Source organism: Stigmatopora argus, chromosome 22, assembly GCF_051989625.1.
Source record: "Stigmatopora argus isolate UIUO_Sarg chromosome 22, RoL_Sarg_1.0, whole genome shotgun sequence".
NCBI lineage: Eukaryota > Metazoa > Chordata > Actinopteri > Syngnathiformes > Syngnathidae > Stigmatopora > Stigmatopora argus.
This window is the reverse complement of record NC_135408.1, coordinates 12,230,136-12,246,715: the sequence shown is the minus strand read 5'-3', so window position 1 is coordinate 12,246,715 and position 16,580 is coordinate 12,230,136. Positions and strand designations below refer to the sequence as shown.

The 16,580-nt window shown below is 45.6% G+C and overlaps 3 protein-coding genes across 3 annotated transcripts in view; 1 reads left to right on the top strand and 2 right to left on the bottom strand.

Annotated features, from left to right (window-relative positions):
- Window positions 1-1,946, top strand: part of LOC144067648 (glutamate receptor 3-like) — a 46,516-nt gene extending 44,570 nt beyond the window's left edge. The window contains exon 17 of the transcript XR_013298011.1: window positions 23-1,946. The gene's annotated coding sequence lies outside the window, so the exon portion shown is untranslated. The remainder of the gene's footprint in view (window positions 1-22) is intronic.
- thoc2 (THO complex 2) lies at window positions 139-13,496 on the bottom strand. Its single transcript, XM_077591436.1, has 39 exons — window positions 13,220-13,496; window positions 12,129-12,184; window positions 11,879-11,970; window positions 11,703-11,754; window positions 11,541-11,611; window positions 11,175-11,296; window positions 10,927-11,060; window positions 10,614-10,774; window positions 10,340-10,432; window positions 10,050-10,205; window positions 9,757-9,929; window positions 9,489-9,684; window positions 9,370-9,408; window positions 9,159-9,289; window positions 8,972-9,073; window positions 8,760-8,844; window positions 8,595-8,688; window positions 8,283-8,363; window positions 8,075-8,171; window positions 7,841-7,958; window positions 7,409-7,588; window positions 7,161-7,325; window positions 6,795-7,070; window positions 6,167-6,308; window positions 5,927-6,084; window positions 5,717-5,845; window positions 5,493-5,624; window positions 5,226-5,410; window positions 4,556-4,731; window positions 4,388-4,487; window positions 3,918-4,318; window positions 3,753-3,811; window positions 2,311-2,346; window positions 1,631-1,759; window positions 1,488-1,554; window positions 1,240-1,382; window positions 1,068-1,162; window positions 936-985; window positions 139-849 (listed from the first exon to the last, which is right to left on the bottom strand). The coding sequence occupies exons 1-38, from the start codon at window positions 13,282-13,284 to the stop codon at window positions 958-960; spliced, it is 4,719 nt and encodes a 1,572-aa protein (XP_077447562.1). The 5' UTR covers window positions 13,285-13,496; the 3' UTR covers window positions 139-849; window positions 936-957.
- Window positions 13,497-13,978: 482 nt separating this feature from the next.
- Window positions 13,979-16,580, bottom strand: epd (ependymin). Its single transcript, XM_077592001.1, has 6 exons — window positions 16,026-16,580; window positions 15,921-15,952; window positions 15,413-15,550; window positions 15,161-15,347; window positions 14,676-14,757; window positions 13,979-14,597 (listed from the first exon to the last, which is right to left on the bottom strand). Exons 1-6 carry the CDS (start codon window positions 16,306-16,308, stop codon window positions 14,471-14,473), a joined length of 849 nt encoding a protein of 282 aa, XP_077448127.1. The 5' UTR covers window positions 16,309-16,580; the 3' UTR covers window positions 13,979-14,470.

Below are 16,580 nucleotides of genomic sequence, written 5' to 3'. Positions count from 1 at the left end.
ATCTTTGTTCTTACTGACGCAGAGAGCAAATTGGCCGTTTTGCGGAGTACAAACAGGATGTGAGTATCGCTTTATCTCTTTTGGACGACGTCGTTTAGATTTGCGGCTGTAGGAAAGACACAAGCAAAGCGACAGACATCCCATATGAAAACTATTTATTTTTTTGTCCGTTTAAAAAAGAAAAACAAACACTCATTGAGCACAGCAGATAAAATCTCCAAAGTAGCTTCCATTTTGGAGAAGACTTTTTTCGCATTGGTGCCATACAACAATTTAAAACCGACTGCCATTGATCGATAAATTATGTAAAATGCAATGAACACAATCACAAGAGTAAACACTGCAACACATTTAAAAAAAAAAAATAGGAGCGAAAAAAATGACATGAAATTCATGTTACCTTTATTATTTTACACAATGTACAAAACGGTCTTTTTGTTTTAAATGACTTAAAGGTGGCGCTAAATAAATAAAAGTCTCTTGGCGGGATAGGATGCGCTTAATGAGTGAGGAAAGGGTTTTAACGCCAATAAAATGAGCAAAAGCAAAGTCTGAAGACATTTGGTTTAAAAAAGCATGAGAATACTAAATCTAGAAATTGCTACAAGAGCTTATTTTCATAGTCATTTCACTAAATATTAACATTGTTTTCTGTACGTTAAGAAAGGTAACGGAGTTCGTCAGGCAGACGGGACGAGAGAGAGAGTCTATTCGTGACGACAAAATTAAAAGAGGGCCAAAAAAAAAAACTAACTTGTAGGAATGGAGATTGGCAATAAAGTCAAGAAGAGGGCGCGAATGGAAGTGTTGAAGAAGTCTTGCCGTTTAAAAGCACGATTCCGGGTGGGTCTGCAGGTGGAGCAGAGAAAGACGTCAAAAGGAGAGCCAATGGCGTTGTTTGCGTTTGGGGGGTGGCGGAAAAAAAACGGACTTACCTTCAGCCATGACGCACGCACATTATCTGTGCTTGTCAGAGGACTTATGAGTGTGAAGGTTAAGGGGAAAAAGGTAGACGTGTCTCTGTCGCGGGCTAGACGTCGCCAAAAGTCGACGGCAGTTAAGGATATTGTTTTTTCTCCTCCTTGCCTCCGGCGCCGCCTCCTCCACCGCCGCCGCCACCGCTGTCCCTCTTGTCTTTCTTTTCCTTGTCGTGTCGGGATTCCTGCAACGCAAGTGCAAGTCAAAGTCAAGTCAAGCCGGGATTCTCGAAGGCGAAGAGGGAGTGAAAGTGGAAAGTACCTTTTTCCCGCTGGCGGAGCTTCGCTCGGGCTTGAGGGATTCGCCTTTCTCTTTGCTGGACGATTTGGATCTTTTGCTCTTCTCCTTTTCCGCTGAGAGCGGCGAATCGCAAGGGCTCTCGCACTGGCTGTTCTTGGACGAGTCTGACAGGAAAAAGAGCTTTTAGGTCAAAGGCTCCGTCGGGGAGGTCAGCGTCGGCTCCGGCACCAGCACCGACTCCGACCCCAACTCCGGATACGACAACTTACTGGTCCCGTTCTCGTCCTTCCTGCGCTTGGGTTCCAGGCTGGCCTCTCGCTCACCCGCACCCAGGTCCTAAACGACGACAACAATCAAAACGGGTCCCCTTTTCCTAAAATAAAAGTGATGGTGATTGTACGGCCATACTGACTCTCTTCCTTTCTTTGCGCTCCTTTTCTTCTCTCTTCTCTTTACGAGCCAACGCAATGTCGCCATCGATCTTCTCCGGCTCCCTCTCTCTGCTCTTGGACCGCGATAGCGAATTGTAGTTGAGGTGGTACTGCAATGACAATTAGACCCAGACAGGGGGGAAAAAAAAGGAAAAAAAAACAGAGCAAATATTTTAAACATGGTGGCTTTTCAAAAGAGCGCTCATGCGTTTCAAGTCCCAATTTGCGGACGAGGGCCTCGTGACACCGTCGCGTGTCCTAACTCAGATGAACATTTGTACTCTGGCGTGATCATTAATTCCTCTTGTTGTCAAAGGGAGCCATTTTCAAGACATTTTTTGTTCTTATCCAATGTGATGAATTGAGCTCTTAGATCGTCAACCTTTTTAAAATACGGTCAAAAGGGTCTCTTTTTGTACATTTCTATTTGTGAATTAAAACACTTAAAAAAAATGTTATGGAGTCTTAATCTCTTTCAAAAAATGCAAATTGAATAAAGGACATTACACTGTGGTATGCTAGCGATCATTCAGTCAAAAGCAGCTAACAGATTTTAACAATACTCACATTATCTATCAATTCTCGGATGCATCGGTTAAATAAAATGAACGCTTGTGCGCACGTGTGTGCGTGTGTGAGAAATAGAAAATTGGGTTCATACCTTGGACGTGGACTCCTTGGGATCGATGCTATTGTCCTGTAGGGATGAATGGAGATGACAGATGAGCTGAAGGACGGACGGCGGGAGGGTGGGACTTTTCGGGAGGCGGTTGTCAGACGGCAGTAGAGATTCGGAAGATTCCGATTTGGGCGGATGTCGGGACGGGGGTGTTTGGGGAGAAGGGGCGGGGGGGACGTGGGCGCTGGGCTGGGCTGGTCTGGCCGGACCAACAACGTTGACTTGTGACCTTCAAGGACTTAGGGCTTCAACATGGTTATCACAGAGGAGACATGATTGGCTTAACGTGTAGTGAAATATGATAGCAATCCCTGAGCAAGTAGAGTGCTTTTAAACGCTATACGATGTGTCGTGTAGAAGACTACGTGACATCAAAAGTGCTTGTGGTGCTAACGTGCCTGCGTGAGTGCGTGCAAATGTGACAAATGTACATGTGTGTGCGTGTGTGTGTGCTTGAGTGCGCATGAGACTAGGTCCCTACAGAGATAACTGTGGCTGTCACTTACAGTTCAGGATACGACACAGGGAGCCAGCCTAGCTCACGGCCGGAAGCTTAAATATAGACCTAGGACAAGCTCCCGCCCCATCTTTCCTCCCGTCTTTGTAGTCCAGGCAGGCTTTATTTTCCAGGGCGTTCGTTCGATGGGGTCACGGATCGAGAACGCCACGTTCGTCATCTCCGTCGATCTGGGCCGCGGGCGGCTCCGCCCAAAGCTAGCGCGGCTCGCTGACGCCGGTGGTCGTGGGGGCCGGAAAGACCAAATGACTGGCGGCGTGCCCAGGGGGAGGTGGAGCCATCCGCTCAAAAGAGGCGCTCCGTCAGCAAAACGCCATCCGGCTCTCTGCTGGATTTGGTAACGATGAGGGAGGGGGGGTGCCGTGTGCTTTCATCGCAGGGATCGCAACATCTTCTCAGGTCGCCAAAAAATGTTCCAAAAAAAAGGGGACGTTGAAAACTCCGTGTTTGGGGAGTAAAAAGGAAGCCATATTCCTCATTTGGTACAAAAAAAGATGTGGGAGGGGAAAAAAAGTTTCCCCAAAGAAAAAAAATCCACTAGGAATATGGAAATGTAGAAAATTTCTTCCAAAGGCACACGGAGTGCCTTTCTTGAGTAGGAAAATAGATAAATATTTGACTATGAAAATACTGGCCTTCATATTTACATTTTCTTCGCCAAGTCCTTGAGAGCTTTTCTCCCACTTGTGCAAAAGCATGGTGCCAAAATGTCCACAAAATGCTTTTTTTCCATCTTCTGGTGGATTTGGTGCTGGCTGGCTGGCTTTCCAGGTGCCACGTTTAGGGGGCTGATTTTTCACGGGCTGCTCTTCGGGGGGAGGAAGAGGGCGGGCTGGAATGTGCAACGGCAGGGAACGCTCCGGCAGATAGAGAAGTAATGGCACGGCCTTCCTCAAGCCATACTAACCTTAACAGACGAGGAGTGGGACGGAGAAGTGTGACTGTCCAGCTTTCGTCTTTTGTGATCTGAAAGGCGGAAAGACAAGTCAAATTGAGCGAAAAAAAAGTCATTCAAAAAAGATGAAAACAAATCATTATAGGGCAACCCATAAAGACAAGGCCGGTTACTCACCCCTCTCCGTTTCAGCCGAATCCAATCTGGGAACGGGCGACTTTCGCGAGGCGACCACGGCGCTGCGGTCGGCTTTCTCCTTGCTCTTCAACTCCTTGACGGCATCGCGCTCCCTGGAAGGCTCCGCCGACGCCGCCGCCGCCGCCGAGTCGCCGTTGCCCGCTTTGGCCTTGTCATCTTTGTTCTTCTCCTCGGGCTTGGCTTTGTCTCGCTCGGCCTTGGGCGTCTTCTCCTTACCCTCGCGAAGCGCCCGCTCGTCCTTGCCGGCTCGCTCCTCTCTCAGCTTTTCTCGGCGGGTCTCGGCTTTTGTGTCGGGGGTGGTGCCGGCCGTCTTTTCCTTTTTCTCTTTTTTCTCCTTGCCGCTCTTTTCTTTGTCGTCGCGCTCTTTCATGATTTTGGCGCTGGGAAGAGAACAGGGAAATGTAAGATTTGAAATTAAGATTTTTTTAGTCAACTTTGAATGGACTCACCTATTGAGAGCACCGTTCCCATTGCTGGCGGTCACTTTAGAGGTTGAACTGTTAGCTTTGTTTAATAGCTTGGTCGTCTGAGATTTGTCCTTTCCCCGATCTGCAGATTTAAAAAAAGTCAGAGGGATTTTGGAACGACGGCCCACTTTCTTTGTTCCGGTCGCTCACCGCCGTCTTCCGAAAAGCCGTCGTCTCCCTTCATCATGGCCGCGGCGGGCCTGCCCGTGCTGCCGGGCCCGTTTTGCTGACCGCCGGAAGTGGCGTTGCGCGCCGCCGGCTCTTTGTGATGAAACTCGTTCTCGGGGACCATGCGCAACTTCTGGCTTTTTAACCGACCTGAATAGCTGGAAGATTTATACAATTTTTTCACAAGGAAGAAAAAGGAACAGAGCAGAACATCGGTTTCATTCGAGTAGTCGTCCTGGCCAGTGAGAGTCCTACGTTGGTGCCTAAGACCAGTATGGTTTGAGAAACACACTATGCTAGCTAGCTAGCCAAGCACAACAAATGATTACAATTTACACCGGGAGGGTCGCTTATCCCAAATTCCAAATTGGGAATTGAGATTTTTTAGGCCATTTTTGGACCCAATCGCCTTAAAAAAAAGATCAACCTCATTCTATGATCGGCGACCGTGCGATACACCGTCCCCAACCACGGACTGTGACGATAAGGAGAAGATGAACGAATGAATGCATGCAACCGTGTTGCAAGCTTCTTTCAAGACCAATTGTGTTTTACCATTTCCCCAAACGAACATCATCCCAGGACTTAAAGCCCACGCTACTGGATTTTAAAGCTCCCACAGAGCGCCGAACTGCACACAATGCTAGGTTACCCCATGGCTAAGGCATAGAGGTCTGGCCTCTTCTCCTTCTCCTTAAGGCAGATCTTGTGGACGCGAAACTCCAGCGCTTGGCCAAGGTTCAAAACCTTGGGATAACAGGGCAGGATTTTGATGAGAACAATGAGGATGTTTCGGATGTGGGTGTAATCTCCCGTTTCCAGGCAGTGAACGGAGGCCTGGGAGGAGCAGAGACGGACGGACGGTTACGCCCATCTGGGAGCCACTCGACGGAAGCCAGACCGTCGGAGGTTGCCTTACCTTGGTCAACATGTAGTGCCACTTGTGGACCACGTGTCTGAAGTTCTCGTAATCCAGCGGGTTGGCCTGTTGGCCTCCGTCGAAGCCCGACGCTCGCAGGATGGTGAGAAAGCCGGGGTAATTGCCGCACTCCTGCTCGCGCCATTCCAGGAAAAAAACAAACAAAAGCAGAGCCACCGTCAACGATCCCGTCTCAACGGCGGCCGGCGAGTTCGCCGTCGTACCTTCTCGTAGACGGCGCGGTCGCTGTGCCAGCGGGTCACCGTCTCCAGCATGCAGCAGAGGAAGCGGCCGTATCGGTGGGACTCGTTCTCCGTGCAGCTGGCCACCGTGTAGATGATGGCGGAGAACACCTGCGGAAAAGGCGTGGCTTAAAGAGCGGGAAATGCAAGGCGCGGGGAAACGGTGCACCCGGGCGTGGAATTGCGCCTTACCCTGTCGTAACACAGAAGCGTGCAAAAGTTGGGCGTCATTTGCTGGTGGACCAGCTCCACGAAGCGGGCGCAGTAAACGGCGTCGATGGAGGAGAAGGTGCAGCGGGGGAAAAGACAGAGCTGCAGGAACTTGGTGATGGTCTCGTTCTTGGTGGATTCTGTCGGTAGGGTGAGTTTTAGCGTCAGCAAAAAAAAAGAAAGGCCACTGTATGTGCCAATGTAGGACTGCAAAATACTCACTGGTCATCAACCATTTGTCCTTTTCCAGTTTGAGGCGGTGGAGAACCCTTTGGACGTGCTCCAGCTGCTTTTTCTCCTCCTCCTGCAGCTTTTCCTGCAGAGCCGTGCAGCGTTCCTTTTCTTTCTTTTTCTTATTCATTGGCTGCAGGGGAGGCAAAAACAAAACGCAAATCCTTAGTAAGGCTTCAACAGCTTGGAATAGATGTCCAAACGGGGAGGGGCTTTCAGCTATTGTAATAGTTCAAGAGAGAATATTTAGTATTTGAAAAATTATTATTCCAGTCTTCCTTCAATTATCGCAATTTTTTCCTATTAATTATTTTAAAAAAAAAAATTAAAGTTCATAAAAATGTGAAAATCCACGCTAAACTCGTAGCAGAAGCCACTTGCTACTACGACTCAGCACTGAAGGGAAAAAAAGGTTATTATAGGGGTAATCCTACTTTGCATTTTTTTTAATTATCGCAGCCATGTCAGGTCTACATTAACCGCGATATTCCAGGGTTTAATGTATATCTATTTTTTTTATGAGAATACTTGGTATTAAAAGAAGAACTGGACAATTTTCAGGTCCAAAACAATAAATTGAGGATGGAAAAAGTTGTGGTTACTTGAATGTAGTACTCACTATTTCGGGATTCTCATCAATGGCCTTTATCTGAGCCTTGAGCTTGTTGACCTCCCTCTCGTAGGCCGCGTGAGGCACGGCCAGGTCGTACATGGTAAGAGACCAGAAAGTGGCGTAGAACTGAGGGCGCAGGTCTTCCCAAACCCGGGCCGGGTGAAGGGACATCACCGCCTCGTGCACCGGCGTCATGACTTGCTCGCACGCCGCCACGTACTTTTGCACTTTCTGCTGCTGCCGGCTGCCCTTCTCTGCTTTCTTCAGCTCGTCGTACTTGGACTGAGAGGAGAGGAGAGGAGAGGAGACGCTCGGCGGACGAGATCGGGAGGAACGCAAACCCACCCGCTGTGCCCGGGACGCCCCGCTTACCAGGATTTGATGGGCGTACATTGGCCGGGAAAGGAAGAAGGCGGCGTCGTGCGGGGTGTGGAACTGGTTACACAGCACGTCGATGGGGGGGACGCGCTTGATGTAGTCCTCCGTGCTGAGGTTGGAGGCCAGGAAGCCGCCAAATTGCACCAGTGTGTCGTGGCACTGCGGGAAACGGTGGGAAATAAGGATTGGACCTCGACGGCCGCCATGACTAAATAAATATACACTAGGCAGACGGTCCGTACCTGGTCGTACAGGTGGCCCACCAGTTTGAGATCTTTTTCTCCGCTCTCTAGGAAAACCACGCCGTTTCGTTGCTGGACCATGAGTACGCAAAGCGGCAGGGCCAGTTCATGATCAAGAAGAGCGTCCTTGAGACGCTGCGATGACTTTTTAGTGTTTCGAATTTGACCAAAATAGCCACCCTGTGGGTAGAGTGCAGGTTTTTAATCACCATGATGAAGGGGGAGAGGAAAAATCACTTGACTGATCCAAGTTGAGGTACATAAATCCAATTGTTTTTAATCAAATGGACGTAGAAAATGAAGTTTTCATGGTGACACTATTTTAAAAGCAGTACAACAACTTATGCAGGAATAAAGTGCTTTAAAACTGCGCCGACGGACAGCGTTAATTTATCCGCGTGTGAGCAAACTCGGCCATTTATCGGTCCATACCTCAGCTTTGAGTTGCTCGCCTCCCGTCATGGCTTCGAGCTGCTCTGACGTCATGTCGTCGGTGACCTCGATGCCGGCCATTTTTTGCACCACTTCCTTTAGGATCAGCAGGTCGAAACTGCAACCAGGAAAAACGTCTCCATGACGTATTTCTCAGCAATGTTCATAAAATGTCAACAAAACCGTCGCGAGTGCGAGTCACGGGAACGCATTGGCCACCGCGAGCAAACGAACCTTTTTCCCGCTTTGAGCTGATTGGTGACATATTGAAGGAGGCCAGCCAATTCAATTGGATATTTCCTGAACACAGCACCACACAGACTTGCCAGACCTTGTTTGATGGATAGAACACAAGCGTTAGGCACTCCAATTTCAAATGGGTTTTCTTCAATGACCTCATGTACAGGGGAGAGTAAGTAAAGCATTTCATGTTAAGACCTACTTTGCAGCCAAGATGAGATTGAGGTGTCGTCATGCTTCATCTTCTCTTTCTCTGGATTGGCCAGAGCTTCAATGATACAATCTGAACATTGGGATTAAGAAGTCATGACTTTCACATGCACTTTTTTTAACAGGGACTGGGCGATGTGTCCTAAAATTAAAATCTCCCAATTTTTTTCTACCGAAAATATTAAAAAAGTTCATTTTTAATCAAGACAAAAACAAAAAAATGGCAGTTCCTTCAAAATTCCTTTCTCGCCAAGGCCTACTTTCTACGACAAATGAAGTCAGACACAGTTTAGGATTAGGATACAGGCCAAAACATCATAATTGAGGGATGTGAGGTACTTCAAGGAATCCACCACTGGACCGATGAGGTTGTCGTACCACTGGATCTGCGACAGCATCTGATAAGCGCGGAGATTCGGGTGAGACAAAGTCTATTAAAGGCGATTAAAACAAACATGCATACACTTACATAATCAAAAAGGATGGTGGGGTTACTGTGGCTTAGCTTGCCAATTTGCCTTCCAGATTGTTTCACATTCTCTTTGGTCAACCGCCTGGAGGAAGAAAATCATTTTTAGAAACAAAGTGAAGCTATAAAAAAAGTATTTTGAGGAAAACGCTAGCACTGCTTAATCATATAAATCCACAGGATACAAATTTCAATTTAAAAAAAGGATTTACTTCATGATATATCTGGCCCCTTCCACAGTGTGAGCTTTGACTTTGACTAGCAAGGGGTGGCTGGAATACGTTTCATTTTTCCATTGTCCATACAGGCGGTACCTGGAGAAAAATATGGCAAACTTTCAACAACAACAAAACAAATACTAGGTTAAAAGACAGCTCATTTTCATAAGACAAGGCGCACCTGTGATGGTAGGGAAAGAGCTTAAAGAAACCCCACAGCTCCTCCGACATGCACGCGTTGCACTCCATCAGCGAGAGGGACGGGAGAAGAACTTGGTCTGAGATGCTCAGGAAGCAACTCAATAGAATTTCCTGGAATCCAGAAACAGCCAGCATATCAAAGATTGATCCAAATAATAACGTGAAAATGTAAATGTCGTTTTCACACTGACCATCTTGTCTTTGTTGTCCGAGCCCTCGCTGCTCAGGTACTGTGAAACAGAGACCGACATAGCGCCCCCGCGTGAACCCCGAGGCTGGAGCGCGCACAGACGACGGCGCCACGGCGTACCTCTTTCATGAAGGCCTTGCCGAGCCGCACCACCTTGGCGAAGAGGATGGCGTCGTGGGCCAGGTGAGGCCCCAGGTAGCCTAGCATGCTGAACGTTTGCCTACGCAAGTCTTCGAAGCTCTCGGCGGGCTTAGGGGCCCGCTCGCTCCGCAGCGGAAGCATCACGCGGCCCCGTGCGCCTTTCGGGAGACCGGCCCTGCGAGAAGGAAACGAGAGGCCGGATGAGACGAAGTGGCGTCTAACGCCCGCCCGCCAAGTGACGTCGTACCCTCGGTAGAGAGGCTCCACGGTCAGGTGGAGCAGCTGACAGAGCGCCAACGCGATGAATTTATGAGAAGTAGCGTAGAAGTGAGGCATCTGGTCCATGATACTCTGTGCGTGGTGCCAGTCCCCAATCTTGAGAAGCGCTTCCAGCAAACCAAGCTTCTGGTTATCGGGTGGCTACGGCAGCACAAAAAGTTGACAATAACATTACAGGACATTCTACCATTGGCCAAATTCAACCCCACTCACTTCATTAAGCGTCATGTTAAAAACGAACAAAGTGTAGAAATTAAAAACCTGCTCGATTTTGTCTTCCTCCTTTTCTTTCTCTTTATCTTTATCTTCGCTTTTGTCCGAAGGCACCACGACCATGACCAGCTTGCGAGCAATCTGTTTGGCCTCGGAAATGACCAGTTTGTGTTCCTCGACAATGGCGCCATCCAGTGGCATGAGCTACAACGACAGGGCCAAAGAGAAGAAGCTGCTCAAAACAAGTCATCCCACAAAAGAAAAACGCATTGCCATTCAAATATTTACATTCAATAAAATTGACAAGTGCGCCAGTTAATGTAGTTCTTTTCGCTTACATGTACATAGAGATCTTCCAATTCGATTAGATTATGATGAAGTAGGGCAGCGGCAATGTGGTACAGCGACTTGGGGGTTTCCTCATTTGGTTCCTAAATGCAAAACAATGGAACATACCAAAAGGCAAATGCCAATGACGCTTTGGAATCCAACTTTCCGACTGGTTTTAGGCAAAACATGACAGTTTTAAATGCAAAATGAATACCGATGAACCATTTAAAAATACTTATAGGTTTGTGGTTGGAATATACTCCTTCCTTGCCACGTTCTTACCTGATAAAATTTAAACTTAAAGCCAAGGATGTGACAGAGAGTCAGCGCCTCGCACATGTAGGACTTGATGAGGGGCAGGAAGAAGTCGTCTTGGTCCGATCGACTCTCGTACACCTCCAGGATGATGTCTAGAACTCGGTTGGGATCTAAATTGAAACATCCTGTTGACGGCGAGAAGATGCGAGACGGAGGAAACATTAGGAATCACGTATTTGTGTTTCACCGCAGACAACGTAGCAATTTGTAAACAGATCAGGACTGATATTATTTACAGAGTGAAACTAATCTATGGATTGTGACAAATGAGTCCTACCTATGAGAGACTGGATACTTTCTAGGACAATGTGACTAGTGATGTTGCCAGACAGATCTTGGCCAAGCTCGGTGATGAGTTTGGCATAGCCCTCATTTTCCTCTCTTAGCAAGTTGAACTTCTGTTGCTTGTAACTGTTAAAAAAGGGGGCAGCGTATGTTGAGTCGTGTGGGCATAAATGGTAAAAATATTTGATGTATTTTCTGTCTCATTTTTAATCTAACATGAAATAAGTGAATGCTACTTACAACAGTTTTGTCTTGATCTTCACAATCTTCTGATTAAATTGATGGGCTTGTTTAATAAGTCCAAGAGATTCGAGGGTTTCTGGATCCAGGCGCTCTTTCAAAATGGCCTCTGGAAGAAACATCTGAAAGATACCAAAGTGATTGGAAATTATCTTTAGCAATGTGTGTGAATTTGCTGCAATTTGGCCTCAAATCAAATCCACAAGTGCAATCCAGCCTAATAATTGCAGTTTGCCATTTTAAATATTTTTAAAAACAGATGCTGAATCCAAAGTTAGCCTGACTTTAAATACTACGACTCTATCAAGTGGTCATTATTACCTGCATGCAAAACTCTTATCATGCATTAAAAATGGTGATTCTTACCAAACATGCTCCCACTAACTGGATATAATGGTCGCGCTTGTGTTTTTCCTCCAGTGCAACAGTCTCTAAATCTGTGAGGAAAAAAAAACATTATTACAAGTCAGGTGGATTTCGGCATGGCATGCTTGCTTAATGATCATCAATTTGAAAATCCATCTTTACCTAGAATACTAAAGACATCAGCTAAAATTGATGGCATGTCATCTCGGAGTTCCTGCGAGCAAAAACAAAGACAAATAATGAACATGGCAAACCAGCAATGCATCCCCAGTCAAATGGACTGGAGGTGTGGCTGTCATCTACAATACCAACACTTTTACTTAAAAAAATAAAAGTACCATCATCTCTCCAAGAACACTGGCGACGAGGTCCACCTTGAGGTTGCCCTGCACAACTTGCCAGCAGAGCTCATATAAGGCCGCCTGGATATCTACATAAGTGATCAATAAATGCATATTTATTAATCAAACTTTTTTTGTTCCTTTTCACACTAACCACACCTGTGCAAACTTGGTTCCATCTTTGGACAAAGCGGTCTGGTAACACGGTAAAATACGGAAGTAAAAATTGAGCAAAAACAATACTCACCATTAATTTGACATCCATGATCTATTTTCTCTGTTAGTCCCTTGCAGAGTTGTACACTAGAAGGAAAATAGGGGAAAAAAAATAAGCAACCATTTTTATGGAACGTGTTCATTAGATAAATAAGCTTTGGAATTAAGTACAAATTCATGTTCACCAATTTACGAGGTACTAAGATGCAAACAGTGACGTTAAATATTCATTATTTTTATTTCTGGCCTTAAATGTTAACAGGCCTCCACCACCAACAGAAGTGTGCGTCAAAAAAACTTTACAGTTAAATCTAATGAACCTACTGACATTTTGTTGTTGTTTTACCATGAAAGGAAGTGCTACCTGGATACAAAATATTCATCCTCAACATAAAATAACAAATACATATTTATAAGTAATAATAAGTACAATTAGCTAGTAAAAACCAAATGCTAATGTCAAGATGTGAGGCACTGTGTAGTTAGTCAAGGATTGAGTCGATTTACAAATTGTGTTACCTTCGTTAGTTAATGTGTACTGAACTCGAATTAGTAAGTATCTGTAGTATCGAATCGACACCGTGAAACAACGAACTAGCTTTAAGGCTAATTTGCTAACGTTGTGTCAAGCAAGCTACGTCCTTCCCTCCAATTATTACAACCCTTTATTTATGCCAACAATAATCAAGCCTGTCGTTTGTGAAGATTGACAATATGCCTTGCAATAGTACAGTCGGCATAACCTAAAAAAAATGTGATCGAGATCTTTAAATGTTTTATTTGGCATAGCTTTAGCAGCCATCGTGTTTACAATTGACGAGCTCCCAGATGAACGGAATTAGCAAAAATGTCCAAATCGTTAGCTCACATCCTTCAAGGTTATTCATCACTTGCCCCCGAAGGACAAAAAAATGATACCGTTAGAGTTTCCGTTTTACACCCCCAAAAAGCACATTTGATCGAAAAGCGCTCCATATAAAGTGCCACCAAGCAAGCTAGCTAGCTAGCTAGTACAAGCACAAGTATCAGTGCAAACCTAACTCTCCTTCTACAAGCCGTCCTGGCTAGGCAATTTGTTTTTGTTATGTTTTAATACAAATGCGTTAAAGTTGTCTCACTCACAATTGATGTTTTCCAGTTTTCTCCCAATTTTTGACCCATTCACCAGCGAGGATAAGCGTCGCCATCTTCCATCCACAGCGGCCGGATGTGTTGTAGGCTCCGCGCACATTCGCACGCTTAGCTAGGCTCAGGTTAGCGGCTAAACTTTAGCCTTAGCACGCCGACGCTATGGCGGCTAAGCACGCAGATGCATGGCGGGACGTGGAGTGGAGCCTTTCTCTCTCGCTCTCTCTCTCCCTCTCTCTCTCACTCTCTCTCTCTCTCTCTCTCTCGCCCCCTCGCTCTATCTCACAAAGACTCGCGTACAAACGTACGCAACGTAGTACTTATGCGATGGAGAATATACGTATACTACATGGTGGCTTTGTCCCCGCTAGAGGGCACTAGAACGCCAGTGATACACATTTTGCAACAAATAGTATTGCCAAGGAAACAAACTGAGCCTGGAATGCATCTTAGAAAAATATGAATTTAAAATAGATGTGGATTTCAGTGTGTTTGAGTAGCACAGTGAACTATGAACTGATTAATTTAATTTATTTACAGCATGCAGTATACTCAATGGCATTCAACAAATAACAATTTAATGTTGAATTTCTGTCTTTATTTAACGCCACGTTCTCATTTCCCAATTCGCCTAGCAATTTTATTTGATGAAATAACTAGTGGGTACATCACTCAATGAATTATAAATTGAATACTAATATAGGAAACGCTAGGATTCCGATTCAAACTCAGAATGAACAAAAAGACAAATAATTATCTTTGCAGCGACATGACATCGCTCGTCTATTAGCTATTTTATTAGCTGAAAACAGTACAATACAACAACAAAATCCAAGAATCTATATTCTTCCTAAACTAATTCATTTCAGTGACCACCCCCAAAAAACAAGAAACAAAACAAAGAAACAAAAACCAGCAAGGACGAGTTGAAATCTTGTAAAATATCTTTGTAAGCAAGACTGATGCAAAAGCAGTAATTAATTGTGATTAAACGGATCGGCTGTCATTTCTTTCTTTAGACAGAAAACGTGTGTACGGCAAAGAGCGTCAAATATGAAATTGCATGGCAGTCTCGTGCAAAGTATTAGCTCATTCATATTGAGTACGTATCGCCTTCTCGGAGTATAGAGTACAAGAAAAAAAAGGACATTTCTATCCAAAACACGAGGCGCCCAGTCCATCGGAAGCGGGGCCCAGTTCCGACGGAGCGGCGTCCGTCGCCCTCAACGGCAGCCAAAGGCGCACTTAGATGATTTCATCAAAGAAACTATACGCCGTCCCCTCGGGCGCCTCCTCCAGAGGCAACCCTTGGCAAAAAGAAGGCACGGCCAGAAGATCGGGATCTTTGATATCCAGTTCCACATTCATGTTGCTGGCGAGGAGGAAAACGGGTGGGAAAAGGACATTCACTTGAAGCTAAATATGCTTGAAAAAAACGACCTAGACCTACCTGAACATGAACATGGAAGATTCTGTCACATAAATTGTGCTCACGGGCAAACATCCCATGGTTAAGCACATCATGGCATTGCCTTCAAAAAAGAAGAAGAAAAGCCAAGTGTATTTGGTACATCAATATAGCAACAACAACAGAAAATCGGAAGATAAGATGCCATTTTTTGGTATGAAAATGTCTAATTTCACAAGTTTTTCATTCATTTCCACATGAGTCAGAAATAAATGAGCTGCAGTTATGCCTCGTCTAGTGTAATTTATAGATGAATAACCATGAATGCTTACGTCAAAACATTGAATTAAACCTGTCGGTCCATTATCAAATGTTCTGGTCTCGTTTTTTGGGAAAAAAAAACAACATTTTCACAACATTTTACAGTCTAGTGCAACTTGTTTGCATGTTATTTTTGCTCTCCACATTTCTACTGTTACAAGTAAAAATGGGCAATACTTAGACGACTTATGTTTTCAATAACTTACCTTTCAAGTTGGGTGTCGGTGTCGTCCATATTTGAAATTTCAGGCCTTCACCTTGGAGGGAGAGACTCCCGGAGGTCATGGTGGACATGAAGGTGGAATCGGCGGGAAGAGCGAAGGGTTGCTTGGTGGACTGCAGCCATTTCTTCTCGCAGCTCTGGTTTTTGCTGTCCATCTTGTATAAAATCCCCTTGTGGGTAGCACGGGAAAAGCAGTTTTAGAAAGGGCGGGGGTCGTGCCGACCGGAGTCGTTACCTCGTCAAAAAACACCAGGAGATCCAAATCCATGGTGACGTTCCAGGGAATGCTGGTGTTGGTCTGGAAGCGGAGTTTCTTATTCTGGGAGTCGTACGTGTACTGGCCCGCCGCTCTTACCTCGCCCCGGTTTCCCATCTGGTTTGATCAAAAAGCACAGAAAAATGCACTATTTTGTAAAAACTCTATTAAAAAAAATCTGGCGGCCCCCATCATACAAAAATACTAAAAACTGGGACAAAGCGGACTTAATCAAACCAAAACAGGGGAGACGCACACTGAACAAATAGGCAAAACAATACTTACTGCAACAGGAAAACACGAAACAATACACTCCCACGACAAGACATGGCAAAACACATGGTTTCTATACGCAGACAGGGGTTGATGACAAATCACAAACACAAAGGGAAGGGAAGCCAGGAGGGACACCACAATCAAAACGCATACAAAATGACTCAAGGTAAACACAGCCAAAAAGGTGACAATATCTCAAATAAGTACTCACCACAGATAGGAATCCAGTCATATTGGGCGAAGCTGAAAGACATTTTTTTCATGGGAATGACAAAGCTGAGCATGGTGGCGGGAATGAAAAGAGCGAAATTCTTACCACAAAGCTGGCGGTGGTCCTGGTGGGCGCTGGCGCTCCAGCAAACGCAGGCCAGGATGAAAACGGCTGCATACATGTCTTCCCTTTGCCCGCAGAAGCGCTTTTGCTTGGAAAAATGTGGCTCCCTGGCGTAGGTGTCGGCGCTTTTAAAGGGACGCGAGGCAGTCGGGGATGACGTGGAGCCGCCAGCTTTCCAAACACGTCTCCTGCTTTGTGGCAGCGGGCGGCGGGTGACCTTTTTCACTAAAGGATTTGCCTTCACCTTTTCTTTTGCCGGCTTCATTGATTCAGCTGTTCTTTTGCTCTTTTAGGAGTCTTTATCGCCATCTTCTTATTAAACTCGGGCACTTTTGGCTCGTCTCGAATTTTCATCATTCAAGGCTACGACGGACTGGAATTTAGCGATTGGCGTTAAACACGAGACTACGTACTTGGCTTTTTATTATGGTCTTATTTTTGCCATTGCTTTCTCGTATTTGGAACAAAAATGACAAACATTGCTTTCCCACCTCGTGGATTCATAAAGGAACACAAATCAGACTATATTTGAATATG